Source organism: Schistocerca cancellata, chromosome 2 (assembly GCF_023864275.1).
Source record: "Schistocerca cancellata isolate TAMUIC-IGC-003103 chromosome 2, iqSchCanc2.1, whole genome shotgun sequence".
NCBI classification, from domain to species: domain Eukaryota; kingdom Metazoa; phylum Arthropoda; class Insecta; order Orthoptera; family Acrididae; genus Schistocerca; species Schistocerca cancellata.
The window spans coordinates 717809174-717821527 of NC_064627.1; the positions used below are offsets into that span (position 1 = coordinate 717809174).

Below are 12354 nucleotides of genomic sequence, written 5' to 3' on the forward strand. Positions count from 1 at the left end.
CGTCTCCATGGGAGAATAGCAGCCTGCATTGCTGCGAAAGGTGGATATACACTGTACTAGTGCCGACATTGTGCATGCTCTGTTGCCTGTGTCTATGTGCCTGTGGTTCTGTCAGTGTGATCATGTGATGTATCTGACCCCAGGAATGTGTCAATAAAGTTTCCCCTTCCTGGGACAATGAATTCACGGTGTTCTTATTTCAATTTCCAGGAGTGTACATTATCAACTATTCATGGGCATGATGTGAAAAATGTCGGGATTACTTGGTCCTGTTAGGTCTGAACCGCCTATACAACAGCTGTCCATTACCTAACAATCGAATGACTGCCTCCACTGCCATCTTTTGGATTAACGAGCCTTCCTATCCTTGGCACCGCATGTTCTTAAAATTGCGACTGTTACTTACAGAGTCTCTGTGAGAAAATGATTAGCAGAGTCCTCAACACTAATAATTATTATTTACGTCACTCTGGTTTAATGTCTCTATGAGGAATGATATAACACTTTCGAAGTACCACGCATCCACGCATCAGCAACGAATTAAGATTTGTGTCTAGCAGAATGTGACCTGTAGTTATAGTGCCACTAGGTGGAGGCATATACCAGGTTTCCCACGCAAAACGAACATTATAAATACTATACATACATTTAGTTAGTGATGGATGCGAAGGTGCAACTACTTTGATGTTATAATTTCAGGTGGAGGGTGAGAGCACAGGAAGTGACACCAAAAGTGACAGCCAATGCGCCGTAATAGCCACACAGTGGGCTGGACAGCGGATGTCGCCAATGGAGACAGAAAACAAAGAATACATGCTAGAACCCGCAGCTGGGAATTCTATTATTTCAAGGCTTTCGACATTTTTCAAATGGGTTCATCTGTTAATTGGCATAATGCATTGTAACTCCAGGGCATTCTTATGTTGCATCGACAAATTCGTAGAGAGCGCAGACCACGTCCTCCAACGTGACGATTTCTTTCTACCAAAAATTCAGTTTGCGAAGCTGGAAACACAAGCTGGCCAAATGAACATGAGACTTGTATTGTTCAAGATTTACTGGAGTTACCAAACAAGACACAGAGATAATTGTACAGTAGGGTTCCTATTGAAGACGTCTGCCTCAGAATTTTGTGTTAGTCCTGCCACTGAAAACCTCTACCTGAAACTTCGCGCAAGCCTTTGGTTGTGGATTCTGTTCGGAGAAGTTATCAGACATTGTTTGGTCTGTGACGTCGTAGAGTTCTGCGCAGGCTGCTAGCAGCAGCGAATGCCAGTTACATGCTAATGTTGGCTGAATGTGACTGCCTTTCCAAAGCTGCTTACATACTATCAGACATCATCTACCGCTAGATAATACAAATTGATATGGCACACGACTATAATTCTGCCTGTTAGTATTCTGGGTTAGCCTAAAAGTCAATAACATTGAACACCAAGGAAAACTACCTGATATCATAAATAGAAAGAGCAACAATTTTACTAAATACTAATCTGCAATGAAAAAGCTTCAAGTTCTTAAGTTTTGTAAAAGTTACGCGTCTGAGACTACGGTGTCCTGAGAAGTGTCTGCCTAAACTAGTGTATTAGTTAATAATTCATATGAAAGAAAGTAATTACAACATATGTGTGTCCCATACAGTATGATACATGCTATGGTCGGTTTTGATGTTGTATCATTGTTTACTATGACTCCTCTTAATCAGACAATATTGCAGTTGGAAGGCATTTTCGAAAAGGATATTGCTGATTTCTTTAAACACTGTCTCATATCAACTTACATTGAGTGGGTCATCAAATTCCATGATAAAATTGATGGCGTGGCTATGGAAAACCCACTCAGCACAGTTTTAGTGCATTTCTATATAGAAAAAATTTAAGAAACATCCTTTCAGAAGGCCAAGAAGAAATCCTATTGTTGTTTATATGATCTCATGGAAAAAAGAAGAGTCGGAATTTCTAAATTTTCTGATGTTAGCTCTAATATGAAGTGTAACATGACAAAAGATAAACAATGTCAAATTTCATTTTTGGTTATACAGGTACTTAAAAACCCCACAAAATTTTAGGGGACGAAGCCTGCAGGAATCTCATGCACATGGACAGATAGCTCCACAAAAATTCCAATCACCATCCCAATCAGAAAAGACGTGTGGTAAAAACATTGGTAGACCGGACTAAATGTATCTGTGGACTAGGCCGACAGTAGTTCGAGGACGAGCTCGATTATTTAAGAATCACTCAAGAAAAAAGAGATAAATACGGCACTACACCTTAAGAGTTCTGGAGCTTCTAGTGAAGAACGGCAAGTTTTGCTCTCATTCATCTTGTGGCGGTTTGTGTGGTGGGGAAAGCTTGCTTCCTTTGTTTCCTACTTGCCATTCTATTACTACCCAGAAGTTGTTTACATACTATATCTATAATTATAATTGTTACAAGCTACTTTAATAGTTTCTACAAGGAGAGAAAAGAAAAATGTTCCGTTTTTTAGCTTTTCGAACATGGATAGAATACGATGAATTGTTAAATAACTAAGATAATTTTTTAAAACATACCATCTTCCTGTGTTCTGCAAAAGATTGGACGGCTGGCAACTCCATCACCCTTCCGAGTGAAGGCTTTCACTTCTATGCTGTAGTTACAGAAAGGCGTGAGATCCAACAATTCAATCTTGTTTTCTATTGTTGTTTGTTCATCCACAGTGAACATATCTGAAATAAGAACATAAAATAAGATTTCAGTATACATGAATGCTTTCACATAGTTACGAAGGAAAACAGAAAGATCTTTCTGCAGCTACGCTCAAAATATAATACGTTTGAGGAAAGGAATGAAACAGTAAAATAGGATACGAAGAATGATGTTATCTGTCTGCGTATTAAGAAAAAAAATATTTTTCACCCTTCAGGAAATACGTTTATATGTTACAGTGCTTACAAAAAGGCTCACTTTGGCTTTTAACTTGTTAAATCATGTAAAAACATAAACTTGTGTCTGAACAGGTCATGAATGTTCTTGCATAGCACTTTGCATCTGGAGATGATTTTAGTTTAATTGATGTGCACAGTTGATACTAGGGTTATGATTTATTTACTCCTTATAGACTCAGTATATAAACTTTACTGTTTGGTAATCAGAGCGCCGAAATCTGTATTCTCATCCAAAATGAGAAGTTTCTTATTGAGAACTCTACTAATTTCCTAGGGATATTGGTGTGAAACACTGTTAATGAAGACAGACTTTGGAACTTAATTTTGAGGTGATTTGCTACAGAATGGTGCATACTCGCACTACAGGGCACACAAAAAAACATCGATAATATTGTTGAATAGGTGTTTTAAAATTGCCATAAGTTCAGGATATTTGAAGACAATCTCGAAACAAGAAAAAGGTTACTTATTTTTCAAAAAAAGTTGTAATATACTTCCTATTCAACGATTTATAAAGGCTACATTTTAATGGCGTTACGCAAGAATCTCTGTTTTCAATCATGGTAGCGTCACTAGCTGATGCTGTAAAAGGTTCTGGTTTGTTTCCCAAGGACCAAGCCAATTATTTAAGTGACAGAAATGTCTGATACAAGTTATTTCAGCTCTGTGAGACTGGGAACTGCTACTTCAAAAAATAAACGGCAAAATTGACACATAATCCGCGAAAGTGTTCCAAATTGCGTTGTCTGCACGTCTTGCAAACACACAACGTGAATCTATTTCTTTTAGAAAATACATTCTGTTTTTATAATAATATGCTTCTGGTATTTATATATCGCACTGCACTGTGCATCTTTTGTATTAAATGACAGATAAGGTATTACTAAAATTAAGGGATGTCAAACGGTAGTTAAAATTTTTGCAGTATGCTGTTATTGTAAGTAGCTGATCAAAGTGAATATGAAACTTTAAACTCACCATCCCAGTTCGAGAGAGCATGGTACATGACTCGATAACCCAGAAGAATTCCATTTATTTCTGTCTCAGGGGGTGGAGACCACAGAACCAGAATGCTATATGCCGACAATGCAGTGCATTGCACATCAGTTGGAGGAGCTCCAGGCACTGAAACAAAACTACAGTGTTCAAGTTTATGTGTAACAAACTTTCCCTGAAAACATAAGTAAAAAGATTGCGTTTACAAATTTTAATACATAAAACTCTTTGAGTTATTCCGAATAACATAAAAGAAATTAAAAATTTTGAAATTTATGCAAATTTGGGTTCAATAAAAAAGTATCTATGGTAGAAGTAGGTAAAAAAAATGTAAAAGTGTGAAGTGAGGCGAATTAGAGTGACAGGAACATATGGGGCGGCAGAGGTGAGACTGTTGAAGGAGAAGGATTCATAATTTACTCTTCTTTTGTCTCAAAAAATGCTTCAAATGGCTCTGAGCACTACGGGACTGAACATCTATGGTCATCAGTCCCCTAGAACTTAGAAATACTTAAACCTAACTAACCTAAGGACAGCACACAACACCCAGTCATCACCTTTTGTCTCAAATTCACACTTATTTTTCTAAGCAGTTGTAGGGCGAAATAAAATTAGCATTGTGGCACGAAGCATATGAATCATGTGTAAATAATCCACGTGTCTTTTGCGTTCATAGTTCAGTTCAAGGCACACAACATGTACGCTAAGGTTACTGAAGGATTGTGAATCACTCGCAGACTTACAGAACTTTTGTGGGACTTTGTAGTGTGATGTATGTAATACCTGTAATCCAATAGTTGCAAACGACACCATATCGACACTGAAGATAGTACTGAAAGCAGTACGCTACGTAAGCCCAGGTGTATCAAGGCCGTTATTACGGCCAGAGGTGGTTGTTCTGGGTACTGATTTCTCAGGATCTGTGCACCCATATTGCGTGAAAATGTAATCACATGTCAGTTCTAGTATAATATGTCTATCCAATGAATACCCGTTTATCATCTGCATTTCTTCTTGATGTAGCAATTTTAATGGCCAGTAGTGTATCTCAGTGTTGGGAGACCCGTTTCAGTACGTCCTCCTGGCGGGGCGGTTGCCCGCACGGTCTGCCTGGTGTGCGGAGGAATTGACTACTAGGCGGATACAACAACAGCGTTTCTGGAAATCGAAATCGACGTTGCAGTTTTTAGTGCACTGTAACCCAGCTTCTGCTGTACCGCTCATTTCTTTGACTGCTACTATTTTTATAGTGTTAAGTTACGTCCACAGTAAAAAATGTGCGCATAAACTATGTCAGATTCCTAATAAAATGTCCAAAATTTTGTGACCTTGCAAATGAACGCAGCTGGAGCTGGAGCGCTGAGACAGTTCCGACTGGCGCCACTGGCGGCGCTTTGAAGTTCACCGCCAACCACAAATGCCGTCAAATCAGCAACCTCCGCGCTGCCGCCATTGAGATGGACCTCCGCGTTGTGATAAGCGGTGCTCACAGGTAGCAACGATTCATTTTCGGCAATTGTGTATAACAGTTCTGGTACGGAGTTCCAGGATTGCTGTTCGTAGCTACTGTACATAGTGGAGATCAGCCACCCAGACTTAGTCTACAAGTGAGATCGCCTATAGTCGTCGCGTAGGGACAAGTGTTTAATACAGTGATTGACAGTGTGATGCCCAGAACGGATGTAGTCTTGTTGACAGTGTATTCGGTAACGCACGCCTTGACAGGCCACTGCTTAGTTGTATCTGTCAACAAGCACATCCAATAGACTGTTGTACAACTTTAGTTAAGTAAAGCTGTTGGTGTGTCACTAGTTTGTTTGCACTGCCAAGGATCCTCTGTCCACCTCAAAGGACCTGAACTTGATACGACGTATGTGAACTATTCTACCCTGACGACCCGTACACAACACAAGAGTTACTGAAAAATGTTTTCTCATATTTTTGTAGTGGCAGCTTGCCAAATGTAGCACCTATTTGGCAAATTTTCCTCATAGCTAAATTTTCGTGTGAAATGTCGCTTACTCTTTCTTCTAATACTCTGTGACGCGATATATTTCGTATACCTTCAAGCGGCAGTACCGGATTGTACATATTTTTTATGTTTTCATCCGCAGCTACAGTTTTGAGCCGTTCTTGGTGTGGCTCACAGTGACTGAGTTACTCATACGTTTCTTAACTCCTGAAGTCATGGAATAGACACTTGATAAACATTAATAAACTTTGGACGAAATTTTGTTGTTAAAAATCTGTCCAAAATAAAATAATTTCGTGACAGCAGAGTACTTTAGTTATTTGATTTTGATGGAATTCCCATAAGGTGGCTAATGTAGAAAGCTACGTAGATAAAACTCTTCTGCAAATCAGTTTGGAGCCTCGTTACATTAATGTGCAACATATAACAATAGAACAAAGCACTAACATCAACACTGTCGTCTAGAGAAACCGAGAAATTTTTCTGCATGTACCAAGTAAATAAGTAGGACTACATGTTAATATCATGCCACCTAACTTTAGAAATGTTCAATAATGATAAAATTAACAAAAAATATGGGAACCATCTGCGTGCTTATCATAAACGTGTTGGTAGAAACTTAAAATTACTATGGAAGTGAAAGTGAATTGTTTTAAAAAATAAATTATCAGTGACAGCTTTTGTATGCTTCTCCGTGGGAGGTTGTTCAGGAAGAGAGCAATTGACCATATTTACTTTGTTATTAATGACAAAATTATCAAGGGAGTCTTTTGATTTTCATACAATCACGTTAGAACTGTGCAGTGCACTGAAGATTGTGTTAGAAAAAAAATAAATCTGTTGGATAACTCATTCACATCCAATCAGCAGGTACTGGCAGTACCAAACAATCTTTTCAAATCCTCATTCCCTAAGAAGACGACTTTCTGGACTATAAATACTGTCCATTCAAATACATGTCATGTAAAATTACCAAATAATTATTAATATTATCTCAACTACTTACCATCTTCATCAGTTGAAGCAACAAGCTGCTGACTACGGGGTCCAGCTCCTGCTCTGTTGTATGCCTGCACAACGATAGTATACTCCGTGAACTTTTGCAAATTCGACAACGTTATTTGGAGGTCAGTCCCTGGAATTACTTCGTAGGATTTAAAAAGGAAAGACTCTGTCGAATTTCGCGCTCGGTAACCAACATGGTATCCAGTAATCTCACCATGTTGCAGGTAACTTTCAGGTGGCTGAAATCACATGATACATACATGTTAAGGCATTTATTTTAGCGATATTCTCGTAAAATTATGTGTCTGTAATATGTGTTTCTGTAATGTATTAGTAACGAAAAAGTTAAATAGCAAATGTCTTAAACAGCCGTACCGGGGACCAAAATGTAATGACATATCGACTACGGGAATGTAAAATGAAATGAACTTATTCATTCTAGCATCATTTACCTGGATTAGAAATGACTGAATCGAACAAGACACATTTATCGAATATGGGATACTAAACCGGAAAGCAGATTGCGGCAAGTTCCGATACATTGTACGGAAAAGAGAAGGGAAAAAATAAAAGAACTTTCACGCAAGCCTCTGTACAAAAAAAGCAACAACAGCGGGGTGTACTGTGCATGCATGTACAAATATTTTCAGAATAATCATGTCCATTGTAAATGGACGTGGGGAGAGGATACTTGCTATGTCAATTAGATGTATATGAAGTGGCCCTATTGATATAACATTATTAAATCGTTGATCGTTGCCGTCCAAAATAATGATTAAGGAATCCGTTATATACGAAATTAAACAAGAATGACAAATAACTCATTTTATTGCATTAAAATACATGATAAATGGTTTGACAAACATTGGCAATAAAAAGCTAATTCATTTACAAGCTTGGGCAAAGGATCTGGAATATGGTTCAAACGAACGCAAGTAAGGATAAAACAGTTAGTTGTATTCGCATAAGTCGTACCATTATCACCGAAGGGCTGGTGTTGAAAGACTGAAAGCGCTACAGAAGGATAAGCGTTTGCATCTATTGCCAGAGTTGAAAGCACATCGATCGCTAAAAGTGCAAACCATGTTACTCTGCAGGTTGAGGCTGAAGTGAGCGCAGAATCAGTCAATGGTTTCGTACCAATAACTTGCATCTGCATCTGAATTCAAACCAGCAAAAAAAAAAAAAAAAAAAAAAAAAAAAAAAAAAAAAAAAAAAAAAAAAAAAAAAAAAAAAAAAGGTAGAGAGGCACTCGGATGACGAGACTCGGACGGAGAGTGATCTTGTGCCGTCTGCTCCCTACAGGAAAGACTCGTGTTTCTGCGTTTTTCTTTCGTCACGTTACTTCGATTGGCTGAACAATAGAAATTCCGGGCGCCGAATCGTGGAAAGTTGTCTTAAAGGATGCTCGTCTCTTTTCCCTGACTGTCATTTCAGGCATTTGACCACTAACAAGGTACCTAAGACTTGGCACTGAAAAACTGTGTCCGACCATCTTTCTGTTTCTGTGCGTGGTTAGTGGGAATGGACCTCTTTTGGATCTCGCTTGACCTCGTTTGAAAAGTCCGTGCAAAAATAAAAACTACTTACGTTTTTGGGGTAAACCTTTTTTGTTTTCCTACATAGTCTCCTTTTACATTTGTACACTTCGTCCAACGCTGTTCTAATTTGTTCATCCCTTCCGAATAATAGAAATTGTCCAAGTCTGCAAAATAGCTATTAATTGCTGCAATAACCTCCTCGTTTGAATAAAATCTTTGTCCCGCCAGCCATTTCTTCAAATTGGGAAACAAATAGTAGTCTGGAAAACAGGGGGGATGTGAAACGAGTTGGCATCCTATTTTCATTAATTTTGCGACCACAACCGATGAGGTGTGTGCTGGTGCATTGCCATGATGGAAAAGGACATTTTTGCGGTCCAATCGCCGGCATTTTTCTTGTAGCTCGGTTTTCAAACGGTCCAGTAACGATAAATAGTATGCACCCGTAATAGTTTTGCCCTTTACCACACAGTCGATGAGGATTATCCCTTGCGAATTCCAAAAGACAGTCGCCATAACCTATCCGGCCGAATGAATGGTCTTCGCCTATTTTGGTGCAGATTCTCCCTTGGTAACCCATTGTTTAGATTGTTGTTTGGACTCAGGAGTATAGTAATGTATCTATGTTTCATCTACAGTGACGAAACGATGCTTAAAGTCCTGCACATTCTTCCTGGACAGCTGAAAACAATCCTTCCAATACTTCACACGATTCCGTATTTGATCAAGCGTGAGCAATCACGGAACCCATCTTGCGGATAGCTTTCTCATGTCCAAATGTTTGTGTAAAATATTATGTACCTGTTCATTCGAGATGCTCACAGCGTTAGCCATCACACGCACCTCAACTCTTCTGTCATCCATCACCATATCATAGATTTTATCAATGATTTCTGAAATCGTAACCTCCTCAGGGCGTCCAGAACGTGCAATATCACTTGTGTCCATATGGCCACTCCGAAGATTTTGAAACCACTTAAAAACTGTTCTAATAAAGGTGCAGAGTTACCGTAATGTTTATCAAGCTTCTCTTTAGTCTCCTAAGGCGGTTTGCCTTTCATAAAGTAATGTTTAATCACCACACGAAATTATTTTTCGTCCATTTCTTGGCAATCACTGGACTTCCTTGATTCACACGAATGCCAAACATAAAGAAATAGACCAATATGGCTGAAACTTGGTGTGCGTTCTTTCCAAAGATGCTACTAACTAAACATGACCTCGATACGCGCCGTTGATGCCATCTCTCGGACTTTTCACGGACTTTTCAAACGCCCCTCGTAAGTACAGCGGCGTTTCTCTCTCACATTTACGTTCACCAACTGTAGCATTTTCACATGGCGTTAAAATTTTTCTCTTGCAATGCCTGAGGCCGGGGGCAGCAACTTCAAAGGCGTGATAAACGGTGTTGTTCCTCACTCCACTGCGTATTTCGAACAATTTCTGCTTTCTACCATTCCGCCTACAAAACGTTCTTTCAGGTCTCTGCCAATAGCGGCAAGTCCCCTCCCGCCACACAAATTATATTAAAAACATGCTGCCGTGTCCAGACACGACGGGAGATACAATCTGTTTTGCGACTTTTAGCGTCCGTCGCCGAGGGACGGCTTCCTCAAAGGACAGGCAGTCTGACAACTGGCGATCGGCTTTTGCAGGTGTCCGAGAGTCCCTTCTGCGAATTCTCCTGCGGCGGTCCTCTTGGTGGCTGTTATGGCCCTTAACATGTTCGCTCGCTCACAGTCTAGGGCAAGATTTTTTTATAGAGGGCTCTTATTTAGGTGAACGTCCAGTTCGATATGAAAATGTAATCTACGTTAGTTGAGTATGGGCAGTCTCTGGTACTGATGCACATTTATATGTCGGTGGGGATTAATTATTCTGATTTGAACTGATTTTTAAATTCTGGTTCTACATCAGTTATGGGACAATTTGGGAAAAAGGTGGAGTCTGGGAAAAAGGTGGTGTTAAACCATTTCCAAAAAACCGAAAAAACAAAAAAGTGCTACATTGAGGTTTTATAATGCATACATGTACAGATCTTTTCGGAATAATTAGACCATTGTTGAGGAATTCTTCGTAGCGTGGTACACTAATATGGCCCTTGTAGTACAAATATTCCATCTTCTGTGGTCAATCACGAAGGACTGTTCGGCGGTTTCAAGAAACTGGAACGCAAATATCCCCATTCTAGAGTGTTGATGGTTTTTAAGTGTTACATCATATCTTTCCATCACTCCTTTCCTCTCTGCAGAAGACCACAAGTTTCACTTTTTATTATGAACATTGTAACTACCTAAGCCGTATATTTGTCTCCGCCTGATTCACAAAGAGCCTAATTCCCACAAACCTCTGATTGTGAATGCTGTGGTCATTTCGATTCGGTTCATTTTTACGACCATCTCTAACAACTCATATATATGTCATAACTAAATACCAAAGGCGTTTATGTCTAGCAGAACCACGACTGGCCAATGAAAGTTACTTTCAGGATAATGAAGTATGTGGAACAATTTCTAGCAGTAGTAAACGAGAGAACTGGCATGCCAACATAAAAGTCACAAACAGGATATTTCGTATCATTTGTTGCTTGATGGACCACATAACTCTCCAGCTGATAAATCTAGCTGTTTTGTTGCGTCTCTAACTCCCATTACATCTCTCTCTAAGTCCCAACACTGTCCGTTAGCTCTAGTTGCCCACTTATTACCATTATTTGACTTCCATATGATGCCAAATTTGTATTCAGTTTTCACTTAACGGAAGTGACAATTGTTTAGGAAAATGAACACACTACACATGTCAAGTTGAGCATGTGTATTACAGAATAATGTACGATGACGTTTAACATCGATGACAAACAATCAGGTTTCACGACTATTTATCTGACAAATGAAAATAGCAGGCAGAACGTTTGTGACAAATGACTGTGTCTTTTTCAGAGAACTGCTCTCTCTGATACCAAAATTTGCACATCTATCTTAGCAGATCTAAAGAATATATTTTTTATTTCCTCAGTAATCTGAAATGCAAGCTGGACCGGAACATGATGATATTTCTTCATCTTCTCTGCAAGTACTTTGTGAAGTGAGGGACAGGTCCATCTAACGCACATAGGATTAGACGGAACGGTCCGGACACAGGCGGACATGGCCGCGAGAATGTAGCGTGGAGTTATTAATAAGAGCAGACCAAAGCTCGCATGATGTACCGACCACGAAGTAATTGGCGGCTGCTATAAGGGCAGGATATCTGGAGCTACCTTTACTTTTACCGTAATAAAAAATAATCAAGTCACATGCAAAGTTTATGAAAGTTTTATTTAAACTAATTATACACATATACAAGACAATGGCGTCTTACGATATAAAAAAAGTTACAATTGTGGTTCTCTTCCTTAAATGGTGAATTCTATGCACCTATTCTTCCTGGAAAATTGTTTAATTACGTCGTCAACAAGACAGTCAATGTCAGGGTGAGTGTTCAACAAAAATGGTTCAAATGGCTCTGAGCACTAAGGGACTCAACATCTGAGGTCATCAGTCCCCTAGAACTTAGAACTACTTACACCTAACTAACCTAAGGACAATACACACATCCATGCCCGAGGCAGAATTCGAACCTGCGACCGTAGCAGTCACTCGGTTCCGGACTGAAGCGCCTAGAACTTCACGGCCACCGCGGCCGGCTGAGTGGTCAACAGACCTAAGCCATTGTCGACCTCACCCATGTCTTTGCACGCCGCAATGTCGACAAACTTCTTTCTACTGCAACAAACAGATGCAGTTAGACAAGCAAATATTTTGTACAGATAACGCTTGCATAACAGAGTCACGATCATTAGGGCGTTTATGCTCGTTTTCTTGTAGTGAAGAATCTCTCCCATTAGTCTCTTTTTAACCACAAAGACTGAT

At 39.4% G+C, this 12354-nt stretch overlaps 1 protein-coding gene across 1 annotated transcript in view; it reads right to left on the bottom strand.

The window, feature by feature from the left end:
- The window catches only part of LOC126158074 (Down syndrome cell adhesion molecule-like protein Dscam2), a 169653-nt gene that overhangs the window by 129846 nt on the left and 27453 nt on the right, over positions 1 to 12354 (bottom strand). The window contains exons 6-8 of the mRNA XM_049916418.1: positions 6904 to 7141; positions 3908 to 4054; positions 2555 to 2710 (exon numbers count right to left, since the gene is read on the bottom strand). Coding sequence (XP_049772375.1) covers positions 2555 to 2710; positions 3908 to 4054; positions 6904 to 7141 — 541 coding nt within the window. The remainder of the gene's footprint in view (positions 1 to 2554; positions 2711 to 3907; positions 4055 to 6903; positions 7142 to 12354) is intronic.